The sequence below is a fragment of the Otolemur garnettii genome, unplaced genomic scaffold (assembly GCF_000181295.1).
Source record: "Otolemur garnettii isolate 467f Iridium unplaced genomic scaffold, OtoGar3 scaffold00144, whole genome shotgun sequence".
NCBI classification, from domain to species: Eukaryota; Metazoa; Chordata; class Mammalia; order Primates; family Galagidae; genus Otolemur; species Otolemur garnettii.
This window is the reverse complement of record NW_003852539.1, coordinates 905,646-933,020: the sequence shown is the minus strand read 5'-3', so window position 1 is coordinate 933,020 and position 27,375 is coordinate 905,646. Positions and strand designations below refer to the sequence as shown.

Here is a 27,375-nt window from a genome sequence, read left to right as displayed (position 1 = left end):
CTGCAAGATTCTTGCCTTGCCTGGGCATACATTCCAGGGAGCTGGGCAGTTTCCCTGGGCTGGGATCTGCTACCTGTCCTGGGCAAGTCTCTGCTCCCTAATGGAAGTAACAGTGGCCTCCTTATCTTTGGATTTCTTATAGGAGGGCTTTACACAGAATATATGCTCAGCAATTAAAAAAAAAAAAAAAGCCCTGCCAGTGCCCATAGCTCAGAGGGTAGGGCGCTGGCCACATACACCAAAGCTGGCAGTTTGAACCTGGCCCAGGCAAGCTAAACAACAATGACCACTGCAACAAAAAATAAATAGTTGGGCAATGTGGTGGGCACCTGTAGTCCCAGCTACTTGGGAGGCTGAGGCAAGAGAATCGCTTAAGCCCAAGAGTTAGAGGTTGCTGGTGAGCTGTGATGCCACAGCACTCTACCCAGGGTGACATGGTGAGACTATGTCTCAAAAAAAAAAAAAAGCCTACTTTTATTTTCTGGAAATACCTTTCTGGGAAGGCAGTGCTGGGAACAAGACCAGGGGCAACAGTAGAGGTAGGAGTAGAGGAAGTAAGAGGATTAGTAAGAGGGGGAGTAAAACGACATGACACTTGGAGCAAATGACCAGAATTCAAACCTCAGCTGTCACTTGCCAACTAAAGGATCTAGACAAATTGATATACCTGTGTCTCTGCTGTTTCCATGTTTGTAAAATGAGGATCACAGCATCTACGTAGCATGGCACCTGCTACCTACTGATCACCAGTATGCTTTATGTCCCAGGTGCTATTCTAGATGTTTATATATGCTGGTTTACATAATCCCACTATAACTCTAGGAGGTAGGTATTACCCACATTGTATAAGCACTGTTAATGAGGAGAATGACACTCAGCAAAATTAGATAACTTCCCCAAGTTCTCAGATCTAGCAAGATGCTTAGTAAATGACAGCAATTACAATGGTGAGGCAGCAAGGCAATGGGAAACAATCTCAGAGACCTCAACAGCTTTGGGGGCCTGGTTGTGGGTGTCTGCATCTAGACCAGCTCCAGTCCTACCCCTTCAATTGCAGCAAGTGACATAGACCAATCACTGTTGTAAATAGAGTTAACATATTTATTTTAAGTGCCATTCATGCATATCAGTTCTGGCAGCAACAATCCTAATGACACTTGGAATATTTCTTTACAGCACTAAACAGTTACAAAGAATGGGTGCCGTTCATCAGAGAGGCAAAATATGAAATCGTGCAATAGCAAAACTGTAGAAACATTAAAACACTGACTGTCCAACAGCAGTACAGAGAGCAAGTTGTGTTTACACAAAAAGCCAATGCATTTTCATCACATATATACAATATAGATATGTACACATCACCCTCTGAATGAACAATATCAAAATACTCTATTCCATTTGAAATTATCCCCAGATTGATTCCCTCCCACTTCAAAGAACATCTGAGACAACTATTTACAAGAAACACATGAATACATTTACATTTCAAAAACTGCCACAAATGCCAGTCGGATTATTCTCCTGGACAGAGTGCCCCCATTTGATTACACACATTTATTGTTTTCCCCAAAGTCTTTAATTTAAGCCCAAGATAAAACTTGCTCTACATTAACAACTACCAAGTGAAATGACCACTAGAGGGACTCTGCACTTTATCGGGTAGCCCTGTCAGGCCCGGGCCCACAGAGGGGGCCTGTCTGAGGCCTCTGGGCCACCTGAAGAGTAGGATGGGTCTGATGAAGGCTTTGCCTCCAGGGTCATTCTTGGTAAGTTTAAATTCTCATAAAAATATTGATCACTGCAAATCAGTAAATGATTGCCAAATGGGAAATTAGCTTCACACAATTTGTAAAATCATTATCAGTGGCTCTACCCAAAACACTCAGTATAAGAGACTGCATTCCAATACCCAAATTGTTTAAAGTGCACGTTGCTACCCAAGCAATTTACACAGTTTCAAAACAGTTATTTTGGTGTCTAGAAAACAGTGACTTGAGCAGACTATTGAAAATCGCCCCCCCTTTTTTCAAGCTTTACTCTGCAGGCTGCCATCTCATCTTGCTCTGATCCTTCTAAGAGGGGCCAGTTGGCTGCCTTTCCAGAATCCTCTGATTTTCGTTGAACCAAGGGGCTGGAACTGAGCTTCGTTTTTCATGCCAAGCAGGATCCAAACAACAGAGAAACACAAAGCTCTTCCTTTCTCCCCAACTTCACCAGACCTTAACCATGGCTGGCTTCCCAGTGATTCATTCAAGGCAACACTCCATTAAAAAAAATACACACTTTCACATACACACACACACCTCTCACAAATGCACACGCACGCATGCGCGTGCACACAGAAACAAAGATGTTTGTTTAGTTCAAGTAGAGATTACTCAACCATAGAATCACTAAGGCTAATTAAAGTGATTTAGCATGGCTGATAAAAGACCAGAGATGCTAAAAAGCAACCAGTGAGCGGTTATTACTCTTTGATTTAATGGAACATATTTCCCTACTAGAATTAAAAGGGTTTTTTGTCTAAACCAACTCAAAACCTATTCATTAAAAACATCTCATTTCTTCAAGTTTTATCATTTCTTCTGGTTTTATTATAAAACTAAAACAATCAATCCATGCAAAGTAATTGTGATATATGAAATAAAATTACTAATAAAAACCCCTAAGAGGGAGGTGGGCTGCATTTCAAAGAAAGTGACCAAACATCATGCACACACAGACACACAGCATAACAGAAACAATAGGCTACATAATATGGGCACTGGAGACTGAAACAAATAAAATCCACATGTGGCTCTATCTTCCTGTCAGTGTTACCTAGATGAAAAGAATGAACGCAGGAACTTGCTTTATCAACACTGCCCTGCCGTTCTGTTGCCCAAATGGAATCTGATTCAAATTCCATAAAAATCTTACTTAAATAATAAGTCTCAATCAACAGGAATGCTAAGATAGAGAAATATATGGTAAAAGGAGTGATAATAGAGAATGACACAGTGTCCCTCTGATTGTCTTGTTTGTAAACTCTTACCATGAAAAATAACTCTGCGCTTTCAGACACATTTCTCCATAATGAACCCAACAGAGCTGAGCATTCACAGAAGGTAGCAATAAATATTAAAATAACACTTTTGAATAATAAATACATACGTGAACATGGAAGCACTGATTTGTTTAAAGAACCAAGCAATGTCCAGCTTCTAATCCATAAACAAATTTTAGACCTGTTATAATGCAGATTTAGAAAAACCGACATTGACAGGGTACAACATATACTCTATAATCCCCCAAGCATCAAAACAAATTTGGTCAGTTCTTTATGCTGCTCAGGAATAACCTGCCCCTTTGGATTGTTTGCAGAGTTTCAAAAGCTGGGTTCCTTGAATTACTTGCGTAGAACTCATTACCCACATTTCTGAAAAAGATTAAATGAGAGAAACTGGGCTTTGGAAAAATCTATTTCCTTTCAGTTCCCTACCTTGGTTAAAAGCATCCTGCAGAAAATAGCCTAACAAGGAATAAAAACTGACAGTTTTCTTTTCAAGACATAATAATCCAATTAGAAAAACTGAAGCCTTTCAGTAATTTTTATACATATATTTACACATATATGTCTATAAACTGCTTGCAGCAAAATAGGCTCTGTCTGAAAAATCAGTCTGGCACTTGTGGTTAACATCAAACTGACACAAATATGCAAAAACCCGTCCAAATCACACAACAGTTAGGAGCTACATAGGGCACCTGGCAGGGAGACAAACATGTAGTACTTGTTTGGATCAGATAAAAGCAGTAAGTTATCCAGCTAAAATCTTTTTGATTGTCTTCAAAAGAAATTTTGATAACATTGGTAAAGTGATTAGCAAGTATGTTTTCTCAACTGGATTCTCTTAAACCTTTTCCTTCACTGCACAGAAAGGAAACATTAGGGTCTGGTGCCTTGCAAAAACAAGCCCTACACAATTGAATCCCAATCAAAGTCATCCTGGATGTCATCTGGAGGCAGGGAACGGCGCATCTGGAAGGCTTGGGAAGGCATCATGTGCTGCTGGTTCATGGTTCCGTGATGGCCTAGAAGAAAGGAGGCAGTGTTAGTAGTGACCTGGGTAGAACAGAAAGGCAGAATAAACCAACCTGTAGTGAGCACTTCCTATGTATCAGATACTCAGCACACATTATCTTACTAATCCACCTTATGCCTTCCAATAAGCGCCTCTTATGATCCTCATTTTATAGGTAAGGGAGAGACAGTTTAAGAGGAAGAGCAAGTTACCCAAAGTCATACAGCTTTGGGAGCAGAGTCAAGTCAGTTCACTTGATTCAAAACCCACATTCCCTTCCACATCAGGCTGCAGTGAGGAAGGCATGAAAAAATTGCTGATGCAACCATTTCTTTCACAGTCTGTTCTGCTCTAATACGTGCTTCATTAACATGAACTGGCTCACACAAAAATGGTAAACAGGAGAATGACATCAATGAAGTCACACGGGGTCATACTGAATTCTCCACAGCAAGTTCATTTCTGTGCCACCAAGTAACAGCATATGAAAACATCAACACATGTAGCACAGTAAACCATGGAGAAGCACAGCTGAGTGCACAATGCCCAGCCCCTCCATGTGCATCTTCTTGCATCAGTTTGGCCATGTGCTCCCTGGTATCTTTTTCTTCCCATTCTTCTTTCCTTCCCTTCCCTCCCATTCTTTGCTTTTTTTCTTTTCTTTTTTTTGAAACAGGGTCTCATGCTCAGGCTGAAGTACAATGGCCTGCTCACACTTTCCTGCAATCTTGAACTCCTGAGCTCAAGGGATCCTCCTAGGATCCTCCACCTCAGCCTCTCCTAGGACTAGCCACCTCGCCAATCTAATTTTTGTATTATTATTTGGGGGGCAGGGGGTTAGAGATGGAGTCTCACTATGTTACCAGGCTGGTCTCACAGTCCTGGGTTCAAGCAATCCTATCACCTTATCCTCCCAAAGCTCTTGGATTTCAGGTGTGAGCCAATGTGCCTGGCCTCTACCACACAATTTTGATGCACTGAGCCCATGTTTGCACATCATAACAAACCCCCTTCTAAACCAGCTTCATTTTTTTTTTTAAGTAGAAACTGATATTTACTTGTAGAATTCATTCTTTTTATTAGTAATTAAGCCTATCCTGTTAAATATTGTGGAATTTTTACACGAATTATTATTGCTTTGTTAGTACTCTAATCACAAAACTTTAAGTAGTCTTCTGCTAATCCTATTTTTTCTCATATGCCCTGAAATATTTCATTATGCAATTTTACAAAATACTAAAGTTTTCAGTATATCCCAGTATAACAGAAATGCTGGTATATCTTTGATTTAACAAAAACTTAAAAACTGTGTACTGTGGGTCAGGTTCTAATTTATATTAGTAAGGAAGCTGAGGCAGGGGGGTTAGTATCTTGCCCAACATCATACAGCCATTAAATTGCAAAGTACCAGGATTCAAACACTGGCCATATGGCTCCAGAGTCTTAACTAACTTACCATGCTGTCTACAAATTACTAGTGAGCACTCACAACAGGTTATATTCCTTTCCTTTCAGCAATGGGCATGTCACTTGGTTGTCAACTTCTATTTCACTACTGTCTGGCACAGTTTTTACAGAGTTTTAAACTTACTTCCCTGCTTCCTTTTGTCTCTTCCTCAAATAGCCTAAATAAATTGTGTTGTGGTATGTGAGAAAAATAATGGGACTCTAAATCCAGAGACTGGGGCTTAAGTCTTGCTTTGGCTACTCACCAAAGTAGGTGACCTGAGCAAAGTGTTTCTCCTTCTGAGCCTCCATTTCCTCACTTAAGGTGATCCCTAAGACTCTTTCCAACACAAGTATGTGCCCTATTCCCCTGGCTAAATGTAACTTATCTTACATTTTTATGAGCTCAGGGGTAAAGGTCTATGAAGCAGTAACTCCTGAAACTTACCTCCTCTGTAGTGTACTTCCCTAGAAACTATAGCTGGGGGAACTCCAGTGGAATGAATAGGGCAGAAGCTATAGGAACTAATCCAAATAGGTTCCTGAACAAATCCTATCTTAGTCAAACATCGTCAAAAATACCTAAGACCCAGGATAGCTCTATGCCACAGACCTCTTAGAAAGGCAGCACAGTAATCAGAATAATAGCATCTTGGGCTAAAAAGGACTTTAAGTCCTAAAGTCCAAACACCAACTAATGCTTGGTGGAATCTCTCCACCAGAACTGGTATCAAGTGGTTGCCCAGATTCTGTACCCCAGCCTGGTATCAAGTGGTTACCCAGATTCTGTACCCCAGCCCTCCTTGAGTTAGTTCTCTCCTTCCCCTGGCAGCCTCATTCATTATTGAGACAACTGAAGTTTTTCAATATTAAACTCTGTATACCAACTGTAATACACACACCACACATCCGCTCACATGTTTGTTACCTGCCATCGTTGTTCCTGGAGTGCTGAGTGCCTGTGAGATATGAGGATAACCAGGGGGTGGCATCACTGAAGGAGGGAGATTTTGCCTAGAATCTATGTACAAATTTCCTAATCAGATTTAAAGGCAGAGGGGGAAAACATGTTACCATAAGTAAAACAAGTTGGGCATTAAAATATTAACAGCATTGTTATCTAAAAATAAATTAAGAAAGTAAGGAGGACAAAAGAAGGAAAAATTACTCCTTCATATGCTAAAACTCCGCCAAAAGGCAGTGCTGGCCTTTTGAACAGAGTACCAGGCTGGCTGTGAGCACAGTGGTACTAATTCTGGTGCTGCCAGTAAATGTAAGCTCACAGCATGTATACTGTTGTTGTCATATATCTAAGTTCAAAAGTATTTTCATATCCATTACTTTATCAGACCCCCTCATGAAGTTCACATGGAAGGCAAGACAGGATTATCCTCATTTTTGCCCAAAGATACGTTAGTTTGACAGCATGAGGACTAGAATCCAGATCCCCAAACTCATAAGCTCTTTTTATATTACCTATTTCTCCATCTCCCTGATTTTCTCACCCTCAAAGCAGTTCTAACCACGTGTGTCCATGATGATTAACAAAGTACCTGGGAGGCACACAAGGTAAAAGAGCCATACCAAGCAAAGGTGATTAAAAATGTATTATTTTGGAGTGAGGAGGTGGGAAACATAGTTCTCATCCAAATGACATTTCAGAAGGTTCTTAAAGTAACATCTATTCATTGAGAGGAGTCATCAACTAATACCTCTAAAATGTCAATTATGTTGCTTCACAATGCAAAATAGACAGGGATAGAAAAAACAACATGATCATTCCCCCAATAACTCGTGGAGAAGGACCATAAAACCGGTTCGTGCTGTAAGGAATATCTACTTCTCTAAGTTTTTCTAGTGTTTTGCACAAATTACATTTGAATTCTAGCAATACTGTAATGAAACTAAAACACAGCAACCATTTTCCCAGAGGAAACTGAAACAGGAAGAAAAATCCTCCCCTTTTTTTAAAGTTAGGGCATTCTGTACTCGGTTCCTCCCACACTTTTACCTATTACTGGACAGCCAGACTGTCCAGACGTGAAAGGCCTTAGAGATGATCTATTCCAAATCCACCTCTGTCCATGTAGGTGGTGAAACAAGACCAGAGAGGAAATGAGACATAACCAGACAAAGCTAAGACTTCTGATCCCTAGTCACAGGCTCCCAAGATAACACGCCTTTTTATAGTGAAGTTTATAGTCAAAACTGAACTGTTTGACCAACTAACCATACTGATGATTTAGGAAGAAAAGAAAACAGGAAAGTTATACTATAGTAAGGAGGGAAGTTATACTAAGCTAGCTCTAATACCCTTGTGGCAGGGAAACAATCCTGTTCCCACATGCTGAGCAGCTTTCACATGCATGGCTAGTGTACTCTAAAGACTGCACCAGGCTAGAGGGGCCACGCCATTCAGAGTAATATGCTTATGGCTATACACCAACAACTTCTTAGCTTCTATCCTACAAATTTTTTTTTTTTTTTGGAGACAGAGCCTCAAGCTTATTCCCCTGGGTAGAGTGCCCTGACATCACAGCTTACAGCAACCTCCAACTCCTGGGCTCAAGCAAGTCTCCTGCCTCTGCCTCCCAAGTAGCTGGGACCACAGGCGCCCACCACAACACCTGGCTATTTTTTGGTTGCAGCCATCATTGCTGTTTGGCAGGCCCGGGCTGCATTTGAACCCACCACCTTAGGTGTATGTGGCTGACGCCTTAGCCACTTGAGCCACAGGTGCCGAGCCTATCCTACAAATTTTTAACTCTCAGTCTACACATACTTAGAGTTGAAGTCATAATCAAAAGATATAACTGATTTTACTAGGGATTGATCTTTTTATGTTTCTTTTTTCATTTTTCTTGCATGGCTTAATAATTTTAAAGGCAGGCAAGGTAGGAACTAGAAAAGGATTGTGGAAATAAATAAGATCTACAATACAAATCCTTAACTTTCTGGAATTCTACCACATTTCTACATTTATTTTCATGTAGAAATTCCTATTATTTCTTGTTTTTTCTCCATATTCTCAATATGGAGGCTGAAGGGTGTCTTCAATTTCCCATGCAATACATTAACTTCCAGTGCAGTTACCAGAGATTTTGAGAAAACTGTAACATTTAGAATGTAGTTCTAAGAATTAAAAATCTAATTGCACAATTTATTGTAAGCAGACTCTTTTTACCTAGTAAATATTTATGTATGCACTAGGGATATAGTAATGAAAAAATAAACTACCTGCTTTTTTGGAGCACATTCTTAGGGATGCAGAATAAAGGCAAAGTAATTTAAATAGTATGTTGACAGGCTATGGAGAAAAATAAAGCAGATGAAGGAGATAACGCATGCTTCATTGGGTGTACTTAAACCGGATAGTCAAGGAAGACATCCCTTGAGTAAGTGCTTTTTGAATAAAAAAACTTGAATGAGAAGAAGATCTACATCATGAATCCCTCTGGGAAAAGATCACTCCAGACTGCGGAAACAGTAAGTACATGAGTAAGTGAAGCATGCCACCCCATGTATTCAAAAAAGAGCAGGAGACTGGTGGTATTGGAACATAAGGGTGAAGGAAGGGGAGAGCAGGAGACAAGATCATAAATAATGAGAATTAAACCCCCTTCTGTGAATTACCCCTTGCACTTACACCCTCTGGTAGAAGCGTAGCCCTCAATATGCTGCACTTCTTGATGGACCTGTCTCATCTATCAGGTGGTGAACTCCTTGAGGTAAGGGCTATTCTGAACTCATTTCTTTATTCCTAGTGCTTAAAACATAGCCAGGCACAGAAACAGTATAAATAATGTCCGCTGAATGAACACACACCTATCTATGTATCTATGATCTTTAAATAGAGCATTATATATTAGAATAGCACTGCTAGAAGACTCAAATTGTAAACACAGGTAGAATGATTTAGGGTAAAGAGACTATGTCCTATTAACACAACAGAGACTATGTTAAGAGACTATGTTTCTCCTTCCCCCTTTCACACTAACATACTACACCACTAATTTTTGGAGTCTCTACAGAGCTTAAAGAAGTATTCACTAAAAGGGGGAGCCTTAAAGACGAGAGTGACCCGAAAGGTTTGAAGGCTATGAAGAGGCTATATTCTGAAAGTTAAGATCTACATCTGAATAAACTTGTAATTTTGAGTAAGCTACTTTCTTTCTCTGGATCACAATTTCCTTAACTGTTAAATAAAAGGATAAAATTAACTTCTCTTTGACGTCTCCTCTTAGACTGCAGTTCTAAGAAAATGTGGCAAAGAATTACTGGAATATACTTATGAAGGGTAACTGAGATATCTGAATGGATTTAATACATAGGGATGTAAGAAAGAAAAAAATGACAGAGGCACTTAAAACAAGAGGAAGCATGGTGGACATGTAAGAAATAATCTGAATATCTAAAAACAGACATTAGTGGGCATGAAGTGAAGGATATATGGGGCAACAGGACTGTTCACAGAAAAACTGTTGTCAGAAGCATGGCTTGGCAGGCCTGGCCTGGATGAAATGCCTTTGAGTCAGAAGGAAAGGAACAAGGGGGAGAGAGTGAGAGTTGGAAGAGCTGAATAAACCCTAGAGAAAAATTATAGTTCTTCTACCTGTGCTAGGCTGTAATTTATAGTTCTACCTTTGCTAGGCTATGAGACTAGAGCAGCCCTAAGAAAGGACCCTGGCATATAAAGGAAAAATTACAGAAAAATTAACAGAATCACAGAACATAAAAACCAAATTAATAAGGTTAAATGACCAGTTAAGTCTAGGAACAAAGGGTTTTAAGAAAATAACCTGGGCTCTCAGTCCACAGAGAATCTAGAAGGGGTTCTTGGCCCCTCTGACATAGGATATCAGTAGATGGACAGTGCTTTTTTGCATGGCCAAAATATCAAGTTCCAAGACCAAAAGGTACACATGGAGCTTTCTTAGAAATTTAGGTCACAAAGTTTAAGTTCACCAAAGTGGTGGCTACTGGCTAAGATGTAATATGTACATGGGCCTTTTGAGATAGCCTTCTCTCTAGCTGATAGATATCCTCTTCTACCTGTCTGGTCTAAAGCAATAATCTATAAGCAACACAGATACTCCCAAACACCCAAGACTAGTCATGTACAAATAAGCTATTCAAATTCACTTAGAGCTTTTCAAGGCTGACCAAAATAGTTAGAGATGGATTTATCAAAGAAGAGAATTTAAACCACACTTAGAAGCAATAGTATTGACTAAACACAGGAAGAAAAGAGGAAAGGAGAAACAAAGGTAAAACAACAGAAGGAAACAGCACAGTTGATTTAGGATTTACAGCAAGTTGGAAAGTGAAAGTGATATATCCTCAAAGGGACAAACTATAGGATTAGAATCTATTCCTATGTTCTTATAAAAACATAAACAGCTGTAAGACAACATTCAACTGTTTGATAACTTAACAAAACATTAACAATCATAAAGGAAAGTTAATTGTAAATAATCATATATCATAAATCACAAGAAAAAAACAGTCTAGGTCAATTGTTCTAAGTTACACCTTACACATAAATTATTTACTTTCATTTGTTTCTTATAAATAAAAAGATGTAAATGGATCACTGTCCTGTTAGCAACATACCAAGTTGCCTTAGTCACCAATGTCATATGAAAGAGAAAAAGAGAAAATAAAGAAGATAACTAAGCACACACCTGTTCCAATGTGCTGGGAAGGTTTTCCTGGATGCATGCCACCGTGACAAACATTTTGTTGAACATTACTCTGTGAGTGGATAAGGCCAGTTTGTGTAAAGAACTGATTAAGAGAAGAACAGAGATCAGCAAATTGAACCTGATCTAAAGACCAGTTCTTGAGATCTGCCTGTCTCATACTCTCCATCAGACCTAGGAGGAAACCATTAGAAATATAATCAGCATGATTCTGCAGATATTGCAAGGAAAATAGAAAAATAACCATTTTTTTTTTCAGCCCTCAAAATTTCCACTGGCTCATTCTGAATTATGGTAGTGATTTGTTGATGTGATGAAGAATGGTATTTTTAAATCACTCAAAGCCCAGTTCTTTTAAATGTGGCCAAAATTTCTTTCTCCTGTGACCCTCTGCTATGGTCAACTGGCCAAAATACTTTATTAGGAATTTTACAAAGTGTTAAGTTTTTTGTTTTGTTTTTAGGAGGTGGAAGTAGGGCAGGTTGGGTTGGGGCAGAGTGACCTGTGAAGAAAACAGGCTCAAGACTTAGCACTTACCTGCTCAACTCACACAGGCCAAAGGAGTGGTGACAGGAAGCCAAGATGGGAGAAGGATGGGTGTGGAGACTTTGGGATTCAGAGCAGAGGGCAGCAAGGATGCATGGGGCTCGAAGAGGCCAAAAAACATGCAAGGAGTAGTGAGAGGCTGTGACACCCCACCCTTGCATCTCAAGCCAGGCCTTAGGGTAATAACATCAGCAAGAACACTTAAGGCTTCCTAAGTACTCAAAGCTATCCTCAATGTCTTAGGGTCATCATCTTAGCCCATCCTGGTTGGGAAACATGTTTAACAAAAGACTAATTTTCAAACTGGGAAACCAAAGCATGGAAGCCTCACAGCCAGTTAAAGATGAAGGCTTCTGACTCCAAAACCCATTCCTCTGTCCCCACTCCCCCAACCCATAACTACTGCCACCACTGCCCTACTCCACACCAAAGCAGAGTTGTAAGGGCCATCTGTCTTACACAAGGGGATAGTGTGGCAAGAATGGGAGGTAGTTACTGAGGCCCAGAGAGAGAAGTAACAGTATAGAAATACTTGGATTTACTTGAGCCCACCTCAAACAGTTCTAGCTGCTTTCCTAAACCAGCCCTCACCCCGGGGAATTGGGGGAAGGAGATGCCAACCAAGGGGCTCAGAAGAAGATACTGCCTGCCACAAAGGGCCAATGTGGGTGCCTCTATCTAGGCTCTCAGAAGCAGCTGAGCTTCACCTCCTCCTGCCAAGTAGCATTACCTGAGTTCTAGAGCTATCTATAGCATAACTCCACAAAGTATTTCTAAGCATACCAGCAACTCCAAAAGAAACTATATAAGGATAGGTTTATTTCTACTACAAAGTAACTTACCTACCAGAGAAAACAAGATCATTATGTATTTAGTTGTATGTCAAAAGGAACCAATACTTACCTTGAAATTGTGAAAGGTCTACATCTGACCAATTAACACTGCTGGCAATTCGACAACTTTCTTTTAGCATATCAAGTGTTGCATACCAATCATTTGAAACACCTGTAAAAGTAATATTGGAAAAACTGGAATTCTTGGATCATGAGAGGGTAAGAAAGTACGGTAAAGGAAGATAATGAGCTGGCCTTATTTCCTTATACTGGTTTATTGTTGTCTAGCCTTAAAAGGGAATCTGTACCAATAATATCATATGTTGGGGCAATTTGCTCTGAGACAGACAGAAGGGTATTATTTCTCTCCATATTACAAATAAGAGAAAGTGAACCCAAAGAGGTGGCATTAACTTGGCAAGATTACCAGGATGAGCCTAAGGTCATTCACTAGAACCCAAGTCGTCTAACCTCCCAGTGTGGCAGCTTGCAAACTGCCACATCACTGAATAATGCCAAAGTTGATATAGTTCTTTACATTTGTATACTACAAATAAATGACCAAGGAGGAAAAGTCATATAAAAAATACATTTCCCCCTATATAAAGTTTATTTTCCTGTCTTATTATGGCCTTCAAAGATATGTTCTTCATAAATAATAGAGACAAGTTCACATTTAGAAGCAATGCACAGTATTATTTAATGTACTGCTTAAGTAGATAGATTAGATCATGTAGTAAGAGCAGATGCTTTTTACAAGGCAACCTTAGGGGACAGAAATTTAACAGTCCTCCTGCCAAATTAGTGAAGAAGAGGGCTGAGAAATGTGTAAGAAATGCTGATGAATCCAGGTCTGGGTATTTCTAGTCAGGAATAGTATCATCTGATGTAACATCAGAAGAATTTAAGACTTCCATAGTTTGTAGGTCAGCAGAGTGGTCATTAGCCCTCTGGCAAGAGTTGCCCTCAATAAGGTAGTGCTGAATGGAGGAAGAAATCCTCTATTCGGTGATTGCTGCCAAGTTACTCTTTGTAGGATTACCCCTGGATGAATGATGGTAAGAAGTAATGAAAAGAGTTTTTTGCTATATCACAGACAACTCTTAGCTATATCAACTACTAGCTATTTAATGTAAGTCTGCCAATTATAAGTTTTTTAAATAAAAAATTAACTAGAGACAACATGGTCCTGCCTTCAAGCAACTCACAATTTAGGAGGAAATTTGTTTGGGGTGAGGGGATGTTAAATGCCCAACAAGCCATAGATATGCAAGTCTACCAGCCTCAGATCCTCTAGTACAAGAAAAACTTCATAGAAAAGGAAATCAAGGTTCAATGGAATTATATGATTATAGTCACACAGGTAACAAAATAGGAAAAGCAGTACTAGAATCTAGATCTCTTAAGGTAAACACAACACAGGTAGTCAAAAGGCCCAGGGTAGCACACAGAATTAGGGTACTCTTGTCACAACTAATCTTTTGTTTGTTGGAGGTAGGAGAACAAGGAGGCTCCATTAATAAATGCTGACTTTGCCAATAAAAATAAAGCAAACTGCAGAGAGTAGGTGAAAAAACTAGGCCCTCTCAGTTAATGTCTGCTAATTTTAGTCCTTTTAGAATAATTGGTGTTACAAGTTTCAAAGTCAGTATATACACCTCAGTTCTACCACTTATTAATGTGAGTGATCTTGAGCAAACTGCTTAAGTTCTTTGAGTTGCATTTTTCTTATCTATAAGATATGGTAACTTATACTTGATTTGGGAGGATGATATGAGATAATGAATCTAAGTTGCCTGGTACATAATGGGCATTCAACTTCTGCTCCTTCCATTCCATACTGTTTCCTCCATTCCTTTCCTGTTAAAGACAACCTGCTTAGTCTCAAATGGTAAGTATAATTCACAGAGATGAATTATTATCATAGCCACAATAATTATTCCTAACTTCTCAAGGTGGAAGTCTTATTTTCCTTCCCTGGCAAGCTACCACTTGTGTAACTGACCAATAAAAGGATATCAAGAATTAATTTCAGCTCTAACTGTACTTCTTTCTCCCCTGGAAATCACTTGACTTCAAGAAAAAAAAGGTATGACCGGAGCATCATCACAGACTTCTATTGACACTCAAATTCTCCTCATTAGTCAATCGCCAAATCGTACTGAGAATAGGCTTAAATTTCTAAAGAACATATTTATAGGTAGGCAATAGTGACTGAATTAATATTAAAAGAATTTAAACTCTATTATTATATAACTTTTCTCTAGGCATACATCTAAAAATCATATCAAGATGTTTAGGAAATATTCCATCAAGGCAGGAACTATACACAATTTTTTATTTTATTCTAGAACCTACTTAGTAACCAAGAAAACAAAATCAGTTGATAAACAAAAAATTAAAATATCTGTTTATCTTTAAAATATGCATTACATTTTGCTTGGTGTGTTGGTAAAACAACACATACTATAAAGACAGCTTTAATTCTTTTTTTTTTTTTTTGAGACGGAGCCTCAAGCTATCCCCCTGGGTAGAGTGCCATGGCATCACGCTCACAGCAACCTCCAACTCCTGGGTTCAAGTGAGTCTCCTGCCTCAGCCTCCCAAGTAGCTGGGACCACAGGCGCCCGCCACAACGCCTGGCCATTTTTTGGTTGCAGCCATCATTGTTGTTTGGCGGGCCCGGGCTGAGGATTCGAACCTGCCACCTTAGGTGTATGTGGCTGGCGCCTTAGCCACAGGCGCCGAGCCAAGACAGCTTTAATGTCAAATGTTAAGGCTCCAAATAATAAATAATTGTGAGGTGTGTGACATTAACACCAAAGAATTACTAAATTCCAAGTATACTTCTATGCATTTTTTATCTTATCTCATTTAATTCTCCCAAAAATTGCCATTTTTTTTCCCATTTTATAAATATGGAAATATTTCCAGAAATATTTTTAAGTTTTATAGTAAAGTCAAAATATAAGAGACAGTATACACTATCTAAACCTTGTTTCCCTGACCACAGCCTAAGTGCCTGAAAAAATGATCAATTTGTAATTGGTGAAAAAGAACTAGCACTATCTAGTATTCAGAAATTTTCCTTCCAAGATGAAAGTCTCATCAGTGACATGGTTGGTAAATGAACATCCAGGCCAGCCGAGAGAAGGACATGCTCTTTTGCACAACTCTGAGGGTCCCCGTTCACCTTGTAGTTTTGAAGTCTGTGGCGCCAACTGGAAGTTCCAAAGTATACAGACTGCCTGGCCTGAAAGTAATGTCTAGTAAGTACCTCACCAGAAACCATCAAGATCTATCTGAAAAGCAACATATATATATTTTTTTTAAAGCAGGACATGAGGAACATTTTCTTCTTTTACAATCTATCATATTAAGATGAAATACTTGGCAGGAATAAGCACAGAAAAGAAGACAGGGAACACTCATGAATACTCAAATACAAAATACCGGTCTAGGCATTTTATATTTATATTCTCATTATGATCCTGACAACACTGTATACCATGGCAATTTAGTTCCATTTATATAGATGAGAAAATTAACAGGCTAAAAGAGTTAAGCAATTTTCCCAAGATCGTAAGAGCCATAACAAGGACTCAAATATAGGTCTTTTCTGACATAAACTTATGCTCTTTCCTCTATACCACATGGCATCACAAGAGACTACAGACAGACTCGGGCAGAAGGACACAATGAGTTAAAACCAAAACCTCTAAGAGTTGGTGTACTTGTGTTGCCACAATAAGTTTTCATCAAGAAAGTCTCCTGGTTAATCTATAAATTAAATGAGTTACAACTATAGGATTACAGCAAGGAAATATAAAAGGAGACAGATGAAAAGGGGTTTGAGTAGTAAGTGTTACATAAGATCCAAATAACAAAGGATAGATCCTAATTCATAGTTAGCCAAACACAAGCCAGGAGACAAAAACTTACCAGAATTACAGGATACCTGTTGTGGGGGTGGGGGTGCCTGATGTGTTAACGTCTGATGCTGATGGTTCGGATGGTGCTGTATGTGTTGATGTGGAGAGGGGTGCTGGGTGTGAGGGGACTGGAGCTGGCTATGTTGCTGTGGGTGTGGTGTTGGGTGCTGGGGACGCTGTGGATGCTGTGGTAAACCGTGTGGTCGATGGGGTGGGTGTGGAGATGGTTGTGTGTGCATCTGGGGATGGGACAGTGAGACTTGTGCAACTGAATTACTGCCTGTAGTGTTGAGGCTACTGCCATGACTGTTGGACAGGCTACTTTGGTTGCTGTGTGGGTGAGTGCTCACTGTACTGCTAGGAGAGTGCTGATAGGAACACGAAGTGTGGGACTGCTGGGAAGATTCAGAAGGGATGTTCATCAAACCTAAAAACAGCCAGAAAGAGTAAGATGATTTATGGTCAGATTTTGGTTGTATTTTATGACAAACATTTGCAAAATTATTTACAGAGCAAAAGTGTATGTTGTCAAGAAGTAACATAGGTTCAGTTTAATAAGTGTTTATGGAACACTGCTATATACTGGACTCTGAGGTTACTGAGAAAAGTCAAAAACATTATTCCCCACCTTCAAATAGCACACAGTCTAGTGGAGGAGGCAGACATTTAATAAGATTATGCCTAACAACATAAGTACTAAAGCAAAAAGTATACAGAGGATTATGGAAACTTTGCTCCTTGCCCATTCAGCTAGGAAGGGACTCTAGATATAAGAAAGCCTTCCTTGAAAAGACAGCAACTGAGTTGAGTATTGAAAGATAAATAAATGGCAAGGAAAAGTGAGAAAGGTGTTGAGTTAACACTCAGAATGGTTCTCTGCAGGCATGAAGACCAAGGCTTTGACAGAAGAAGGAGGGAGAAATAAAGCCCAGTTATTTCTGATTTCTTATTATTGGCTACTCTAAAAACTTTAAGGCCAAAGTGGTTAGGATCCTTAAGACTAAGCAAAGCAAGGTATCCAACTCCACTACTCTTTGTTATTGCTCTTATGAAACATTCCTAATACATAATACAGTTTAGTGGTTAAGAATATTCGAAAGTAGGAGATTAAAGTCTCTGCACTGCCACTTACATATCAAGTCACAATTACCTCAAGCATAAACGGGTGCAATAACAGCACCTACTTCATAGAGTCATTGTGAAGATTAAATGACACAGTGCAAGTTCAAGATGCAGGATGAGCTCAGTAAATGCTAGCTGCTATGACAGAAAATCTCCCAAGATAGGGTCAGTCAAAACAATCAAACTTTGTAACAAAGATAACATTATCATATGTCTCTGACAGTAAAAATGTATTTGAGTACATTGTAAGATAACCTTAAAACTTAAGTTTTTATAGGTAGAAGAATTAATAGAAGCTCTTGCCTTGGCCCTGAAAAACTATCATTTATAGAGAATCTAGAGGGTTATTACACTAAGATGAAAGAAAGCAGCAATTTCATTATTTATTTCCAAAAAAAATACTAGTTTTGTGAGGTTTTGTTTGTTTGGTGTTAATGAGACAAGTTCTCACTTCATTGTCCAGGCTAGACTGCAGTGGTGTGATCACACCTCACTGTAACCTTCAACCCCCACCCAGTCTCAAGCAATCTACCTCCCGCCTCAGCCTCCAGTGTAGCTGGGACTACAGGTATGCACCACCACCTCTGGCTAATTTTTGTTACTTTTTGTAGAGACAGGAATCTCACTATATTGCCCAGGCTGGTCTCAAATTCCTGGCCTCAAATGATCCTTCCACCTCAGCCTCCCAAGTATTGGGATTACAGGTGTGAGACAGTGTGCCCAGCCAAAATCCCAGCATTTTGAGAGGGGAAACAAGATATGATCTATATCAACATTTTCAATCTCAAATTATTTTTAAATAAAATAAAATGGTACAGTGGCTCACATCTATAATCCCAGCACTTTGGGAGAGAGGATCTGTTGAGGCCAGGAGTTCGATTAAGACCAACCTATACAACCTGGTGAGACCCCCATCTCTTCAAAATATTTTAAAATTAGCCAGACATGGTGGTGTGTGCCCATAGTCCTAGCTACTCAGGAGGCTCAGACAGGAGGATAGCCTAGGAGTTGGAGGCTGCAATGAGCTATAATGACACCACTACATTCTAGCCTAGGTGACAGAGTGAGAAACTATCTCTTAAAAAAGATATATAATATAAAATACCTTTGTAAAAGCCAAGGGCTCTGAAGAAAACAATCTGAAAAACCAATGATCTAGTCCAATCATCTTAACTGTACAAATGGGGACACTGAAGTCCAGAGACGTAAAGTTAACTTAGTTGACTTTATAGTAGAACCTGGACTAGAACCCAGAATTCCTATCAATGCTCTTTTTTGTTACAGTGTGATGAAATGAAATTATAGGCTTCAAAAATTGTCACCATTGTTATTTCTAAGGTAGTATTGTTCTGTTATCATAACCAAGGTTGTATCTGCTAAACAAAATCTTCTATTAGTCCTTTTTATACTTTTTATACATAGAACAGGTAACACAGAATTTGAACAAATATCTGAATCTTAAACTCCACAGACTAAACATAAAAAATCATTTCATGTACATACTACCAATATCCCTCAATATATATACATATATATTTTGAGATAGACTCTTACTTTGTTGCCCTTGGTAGAGTGCCGTAGCATCATATCTCACAGCAACCTCAAACTCTTGGGCTCAAGTGATCCTCTTGCCTTACCCTCTCAAGTAGCTGGGACTACAGGCACCCCAGCCACGGTGCCCAGCTATTTTTAGAGACAGGGTCTCCCTCATGTTTGGACTGGTCTCAAACTCCTGAGCTCAGGCAATCCACCACCTTGGCCTAATATCCCTCAATATAAACAGCATTAGTATGTAACATTAACTTTCATGGCTAAAAATAAGTATTAAATGCAAACTGCATTTAGAACAAGAATTTTGGCTTAGTGCCCGTAGCACAGTGGTTATGGTGCCAGCCACATGCACCAAGGCTGGCAGGTCTAAACCCGGCCTGGGCCAGCTAAACAACAATGACAACTGCAACAAAAAATAGCCGGGCGTTGTGGCAGGTACCTGTAGTCTCAGCTACTTGGGAGGCTGAGGTAAGACAATTGCTTAAGCCCAAAAGTTTTGAGGTTGCTGTGAGCTTTGTCCCCACGGCACTCTCCCAAGGGCGACATAGGGAGTCTCTGTCTCAAAAAAAAGAAAAGAAAAAAAAAACTATGGTGCATTTTACAAGGGCACATGTTAAATTTACTAAGCATAGAGTATAAATGTCTTAACACGATAACTAAGAAAATGCAGTGAAGACTATGTTAACCAGTGTGATGAAAATATTTCAAATGGTATATAAAACCAGCACATCATACTCCATGATTGCATTAATGTACACAGCTATGATTTAATAAAAAAAAAAAAAAAGAAGAAGAAGAAGAAGAATAACAAGAATTTTGGTCTATTTTGCTCACTGCTGTGACCTGGTAAATTCTCTGGGTTGGGGTACTATAGTTTAAATGTTATGTGCCCCTCCAAAATTAATCTATTGGAACTAAACTAGTTCCAATACAAGGTGATGGTATTAAGAGGTGAAATCTTTAGGAGACAATTAGGGATTAGTACCCTTATAAAAAGGCTCAAGGAAACTAGATAGTCCTTTTTGCCCTCCCATCTCTTGTGTCACAGGAGGACACAACTTTCAGCTCCATGTGAGAACACAGCTAGAAGGTGCCATTTATGAGGAACAGGGCCTTGCTAGACACCAAATCTACCACATCCTTGATCTTGAACTTCCCAACTGCCAGAACTGTGAAAAATAAGTTTCTGTTGTTTACAAATTAGCCATTCTAAGGTGTTTTATTATAGTAGCAGGAAAGAATAAAATATAGTAAATCTGCCAAACAAGTACCTAGGAAATGCTTTGACAGAATTCTTAATTTCAGACCAGTAGTCTGCAAAGAAACGATAATGCAACATTTTGATCCTATCACATCTCTGATTAAAGTGAAACCAGCAGCTAATGGGACATGAACACACAATAGCAACAATCTAGCATCTGGCTGGATGCAATACTGCACCTCAACTAAAATCACTTTTAGTATTAAAGTCTGATTTAAGTATATGTGTAAAACAATGACCAAAAGCTTATTTAGCTTATAGATTCACCTGTAAATGCCACACACACCAAAAAAAAAAAAAAAAAAAAAATCACAAATCTGGTGTGACTACATTTCAGTAGCTATTTCTTTGCTAATACTAGTCAGAATAAATGCAGGGCACATCTATTCTTGTAGTGCAACATTCACTACTCAAATACTTCATGGCAGTCTTTTCCATGTAGCACAGATGCAGTGTCAGAATTTCTCAACACAATGCTCCAGAACACGATTAGTAATCAAGTTGAACAGGTACACAAAATGAAATTTATCTGCCATTTTTGCGCTAAGACATAAATATATATACAGCATAGTAAAAGCCCAGGGCATAATACGATCATCCAATTAAAATTGTGATGATAATGTTATAAGATTAAGAAAATATAACAGCTGCTGTATGAAAGTAATTTTATAACCTCTTTTCAATAAAAATCCATGTTACAGAAAAGATATTTAAAAAACTTACCTTGTTGACTAAGTGATTGCTCAAAAACTGACTTATAAAGGCTCCGAAATGAGGCACTAAGATCTTCAAAATTATATTCTGAGAAAAGTAGTTGCTTGTCTCGTTCTGGAAGGTTGTATTGTGGCTGCTGCTGAGGAGTTAATGATTGAGAGACTGGTTCTGGATGGTTTGTCACCTAACATTAAAAGAAAACACAAGTAATTCAATGGCTGTATTTATAATTTGTTTTTACATAAAATATATGATAGAAAATACTAGCGCCAACATTGAAATTCAAAGGAAATAACTTTTCAACAGAGGCTTTCCCATCCTCTGCTAAGTTGGGTACACATAAAGAAAAGACAGACAACAAAACCGTTAACTTGGATCTTAAAGAACTATATAGAAATCTAATCTAACCTCCATATTTCATAAAGCGAAAAGAGTTCAAAGCAGTTAAATGACTTGCCAAAGAATATGTAAGTGATGAATTAGGATTGGAATCCTCTTATTTTTTGTAGAATCTTCATCTAGATTTCTATAGAAGCAATTTCATCTCAAACTCCAGTATTCTATGAAGCTACTAACATTTCTTTCATTTATCCAATTTATCTTTAAATATATAAACCCAAATACTGTATTTTAAGTCAGATGCATGGCAGTGCCCAAAGTAGTAAGGAGCTTACTTAAATAAGCCTAACTCTTCATTTTTAGGCTTTTTTTTAGACAGAGTCTGACTTTGTTGCTCTTGGTAGAGTGACAGGGCATCATAGCTCACAGCAACCTCAAACTCTTGGGCTCAAGTGATTCTCTTGCCTCACCCTCCTGAGTAGCTGGGACAATAGGCACTCACCATAGCACCCAGAATTTTTTTTTTTCCTTAAAGAGATGGGGTCTCGCTCTAGCTCAGGTTGGTCTCAAACTCCTGAGCTCAGGCAATCCACTCACCTCGAGCTCCCAGAGTGCTGGGATTACAGGCCTGAGCCACTATACCCAACGGGAATTTTTTTTTTTTTAATGAATTGAAGAGAAAAGAGACATGACAAATGAAGAGGTTAAAAAGAAAAGTCGATTCTGAGGAAGACAAAATAGAAAAGGTCTTTGAGCTACACAAGAGAGGTCTTTGAAGGCAATAAAACCAAAAATAAAATTCATAAAAAATGATCAGCTGAATTTCTTAACAATTGTATGAAAGAGAGGTAAACTACCATTTGTTTAATGTTTTGAAGAATTAAGGCATGAATACACACTAGAAACTTATATTGCCATTCAAAATGATGCTCATATAGAGTCTATAATAATATGGAAAAATATGAATTTTACATGGAGAGATGACTTACTGTTGCCACCCTAGTAAGGTTACATGTCACCACAAAGGCCACACTGGCAAAGATCCATGACAGGATGATCTAAGCCTTGGTGGAACACCCGGTGATTATCCAGGAACATGGGATGGCAAGTGATTTTACAAGGAACAAATTCTCATGTGTCTTCCCTATGCCTTGCAGAAAGTGGCCATGGGGCAGTTTCTCATCTACCTCTCTATCTTCCAAGTAGTTGCCAAGAAACAGTTTCTTGTCTATCACCCTGGATAAGTGAAACATAGAACTTTCTGTATTATTCCTTAGGGTATAGGTACTGCTTAGGTGCAGAATAGAATTTGTTCCTATATTAAAAAGTAACCCACTACTTGTGCAGTCTGTCACCTGGTCCTCTGTTTGGCACTGCCCCATGGGATGCAGGAAGTTGACACCATGCTGATCAGCTTATGCAGTCTGTGTAAGTAATAAAACCATCTCAATCCATGGAAGTTTACTGTGGCCTTAAAGGCCCAATCTATGAACACATTACAACCCGACCAACAGCTGCCACTGCACTATTGCTTAAGGTCTGCTTTACATTTTGTTGTTAAATGAAAATAGCAGTCTACGATGTCTGTCTGTCTGTCTGTCTATCTATCCATCCATCCATCCGTCCGTCTGAGACAGCATCTTGCTCTTGTCACCTAAGCTAAAGTACAATGATGTCATCAGAGCTCACCACAGTCTTGAATGCCTGGGCTCAAACAATCCCCCTGCCTAAGCCTCCCAAGTAACTGGGACTGCAGGTGCCTACCACCACACTCAGATAATTTTTCTATTTTTTGTAGAGGTCTCACTCTTGTTCAGGCTAGTCTCAAACTTCTGACCTCAAGCAATACTCCTGCCTTGGCCTTTGAAAGTGCTAGGACTAGAGGCATGAACCACCCTACCTGGCCCCAAGCTTTTACAGAGGAGTTTAAGCTTCTTACATTTATTGGTATAATGAACATGATAGTTCTTACTCAGTCATCTAGTTCTATTAATGTTCCTTTAATTTTCCCTTTTATTACATTTTGTGATATTGGACTCTGTTTTTTGATTTCTTTTGGTCAAGATTTTTGACATTTAAATTATTTTTAATAAGCAACTTAAAATCATTAAATCTTTACTTAGTTTGTTTCAATGCCCCAACTAGTCTTTTTATATCATGACGTCTTCATTACTGGGTCTTTAATTTGATTCACCTCTTGAGCAGTTAAGTAGCATTTTTTCAGGAAGGACACATGAAAACAGGGCAGGATACTTTTTAAACTCTACATAGCAAAGAATGTCTTTCTCTTTCCTTCACAAATAAACTTTTGGCTGGGCATCACATTTGTTTTTTCAAACCTATTCCCTCAAAACTCTGCATAAAATGCTCCATTATCTTCTGGCATTTAGTACTACTAAAGAGAAGTTGAATCTGTCTTTCTTTACATATAATTTACTTCTGCCAAGGTATTTATATGAGTGATTACTTCTGAAATTTTGCAATTTGCCATTGTATGTCCTGGTATCCACAGAGGTTTAATTACATGGATCCCCTCCACCCAGGATACTGAAATACACAGATGCTCAAGTCCCTTATATAAAAGGACACAGTATTTGCATATAACCCATGCTCATCTTCCCATAAATTTTCTCCCCCTTGGGTCTCACTCTATTGCCCAGGTTAAGAATGTAGTGTCCCAACCATAACTCACTGCAAACTCCAACTCCCAGGTTCAAGCCATCCTCCTGTCTCAGCCTCCCATAGCTAGGACTAGCAGCATGCACACAGGGATTTTATGGTCTCAAACTCCTGGCTTCAATTGCTTTTCTCTTAGACACAGAATAGACAGAATAAAGCAGACCAAAATATGTAACAATTCACAGTCATATATCTAACGGGGTAAAGTAAGTACCAAATTCTAACACTATCAAAGTAAAATCCACTCTGCATAAGTGAGAAATATGCATCTCCATTTTTCATTTGCATTCCAATTACATTTGGCTGAGTTTTAAGCACTAAATGAATACCCAACAAAGATATTAACTTCACCAAGACTTACCGGTGTATAACTATGCACACTTCCAACACTGTTCAAATTAACAGATGCCAAACTCTGGTCTGAGAGGCTGTTGTTAAGGCTACTTCGTGGGCTATCACTACCATCCTGATCAGTGTTATACAATGTTACCTAGAATGAAAAGAAAAGACAAAACTGAGTAAGTAGTTCCTTAATTAAGCAACTCCACAAAAATAGAACTGAGCACGCATGTGGCAGTACACATAATTTCAGTGGTCTTTTCATTGGTGCTTATCCCAATACTAGGCTCTTCATCACTAATTCCATGTTCACCATGAAATAATTTTCTATAAACTCTCAAACTAAAGGACATAGATGTCTAAAGGTACATAAATTCAATTTATTACAAGTTAACACTGGATAATAGAGGATTATAGTAGTTTTACTGTTAAATATTTTCTAAAGCATGAGAGGCCTACTCCATTGAAATCTTAGACATCAAAAAAGGTTTTCAAAAAATCATAGGCATCACAATACTGAAAACAGAAAACTCAACTGCCCAACACATTGACAAACTTATATTTATGACCCAATTAAAAAATGTGCTAATATATGCATTAGATGTGGACTATATGCCAAACTATTAACAATGGTTATTTGGCAGGGGCTATGGACTGCTTAAGACTTTTACATTTGATAGTGTGTATTTTTACAGTGCTTGAGTCTTGTCTATAATAACCATTGTAATTTTTAACTAGAAACTAAAAAAAGAAAGGTATTTTTAAAATGGAAACTAGCCTAACGATCCTTCAATATTCTGTTCAGCTGCTATTACCAACTATGTCCTACTTCCACCAGAACAATGAATATATTTGATGTTATGGTCTACCTTTCAACTGTTATCTCCTTGAGTTCTCAATAAGTAAGTGCTTTCTGCTCAGGATATAGTTAATGGGTTTTTTGCTGAATTTAGTAACCAACCAATTATCCTTCTGTCTTTGCTAAAATCAGGATCATGCTCCGTGCTTACTAACATTTGTCAAAAGAAGCTGAATACATGAAAAATTAGGCATATATGCCTCTATACTTAACGCAAACTAAAGTGTTTCACACTGACATCAGCTAGGACCAATTTAGAGTTGAAAAAATACACAAGGGAGGAAAAAAATAACAAAAAACAGAAGTGAATAAAGAAAATTCTGGCCACGACTTTTCTAGTAGATAATTCCAGTGTAAATTTCATAAAAATCAACATCTTATGAACTCTGAGGAATACTTAAAACATTATAAAATTATATAAAAAATTATAAGCATTCCTCGGTTATCTACTTGGCTGCTTGTTCTCTCCTACCCATGCTCAATTACCTACCCACCTCTCAAGCCAGAAATACCCTCCCATCATCTTAGACAACTCCTCTTTGCTTGTTTTTTTTTGGAGAAATGATATTCTTTTTTTCTTTGAGACAGAGTTTCATTATGTCACCCTTGGTAGAGTGCCATGGCGTCACTGCTCACAGTAATCTCAACATCTTGGGCTTAAGAAATTCTCTTGCCTCAGCCTCCCAAGCAGCTGGGACTACAGGGACCCACCACAATGCCTTTTTTTTTTTTTTGAGACAGAGCCTCAAGCTCTCCCCCTGGGCAGAGTGCCATGGCATCACAGCTCACAGCACCCCCCTCCAACTCCTGGGCTCAAGCGAGTCTTCTGCCTCTGCCTCCCAAGTAGCTGGGACCACAGGCGCCCGCCACAATGCCTTGGCTATTTTTTTTGGTTGCAGCCATCATTGCTGTTTGGCGGGCCCAGGCTGGATTCGAACCTGCCACCTCAGGTGTATGTGGCAGGTGCCTTAGCCATGTTAGCCACCGGCACTGAGCCATGGCTATTTTTTGATTGTAGTTGTCATTGTTGTTTGGCAGGTCTGGGCTGGATTCGAACCCGCCAGCTCCGCTGTATGTGGCTGGCACCCTAACTGCTGAGCTATAGGAGCCAAAACAATGATAAACTTTTCATTAAGTATAACATATAAAGGAAAATGCACAAATTATTTATTACAAAATGGGCACATCCACATATTCACCCAGATCAAAGTATAGAAGAGCAATTCTCAAACTTTGGTCTCAGATCCTTTTTCTGCTCTAAAAATTAAGAAGCCAGGGATCTTCTATTTATATTTATATAATAATAACTGGTCTATGATAAATTAAAACTCAAAGTTTTTTAATTTATTATCTTAAAATAACAATTTGAACCCAATTACATTTTAATACTAAATTTTTCCCCAGTAAGTAAAATGAGTGGTAATTTTACATTTTTATAAATCTCAATGTCTGACTTAATAGAAAACAGCTGCATTTTCATATCTATTTCTGAATTCAATCTGTTGAATATTATTTGGGTGGAGGTATAGATAACTGTATTCTTTAATAAGCACCAGAACAGAGATTTAAATAAGGAAAAAATCAGCTTTATATTTATCCATGTAGTTGCCATTTCTAGCATTCTTCATTCCCTGGGGTAGATTAAGTTTCCATCAGGAATTTAAATTATGCCTATATTACCTTGCTTAAAATTGTCTCCATGGCTGTTTTTTTTTTTTAAACAGCTTTTTTTCTGTTTCATTTTGGTCAGCTTTTATTGCTGTATCTCCAAATTCATTGCTCTTTCCTTCTTTAGTAACGTGTCTAAAATAATCTGTGGTTAATCCTATCCAGTATACTTGTCAACTCAGACATTGCAATCTTTATCTCTAATAGTTTGATTAGGGTTTCTCTTATCTTATAAGTGTCTGTACAACATGTTCAATGTGTCTTTTAGCTTCTCCCTGAAATAGTTTTAACTGTTTTGATGACATTTTCTTTTTTTTTTT

General features: G+C 38.6%; 1 protein-coding gene across 1 annotated transcript in view; it reads right to left on the bottom strand.

Annotated features, from left to right (window-relative positions):
• Positions 1-1,080: 1,080 nt before the first annotated feature.
• FOXJ3 (forkhead box J3) overlaps positions 1,081-27,375 on the bottom strand; it is a 149,635-nt gene continuing 123,340 nt past the window's right edge. The window contains exons 8-14 of the mRNA XM_012810897.2: positions 24,551-24,679; positions 21,181-21,355; positions 16,534-16,950; positions 12,662-12,763; positions 11,195-11,386; positions 6,439-6,546; positions 1,081-4,074 (exon numbers count right to left, since the gene is read on the bottom strand). Of these exons, the coding sequence (XP_012666351.1) occupies positions 3,959-4,074; positions 6,439-6,546; positions 11,195-11,386; positions 12,662-12,763; positions 16,534-16,950; positions 21,181-21,355; positions 24,551-24,679 (1,239 nt within the window). The 3' untranslated portion in view covers positions 1,081-3,958. The remainder of the gene's footprint in view (positions 4,075-6,438; positions 6,547-11,194; positions 11,387-12,661; positions 12,764-16,533; positions 16,951-21,180; positions 21,356-24,550; positions 24,680-27,375) is intronic.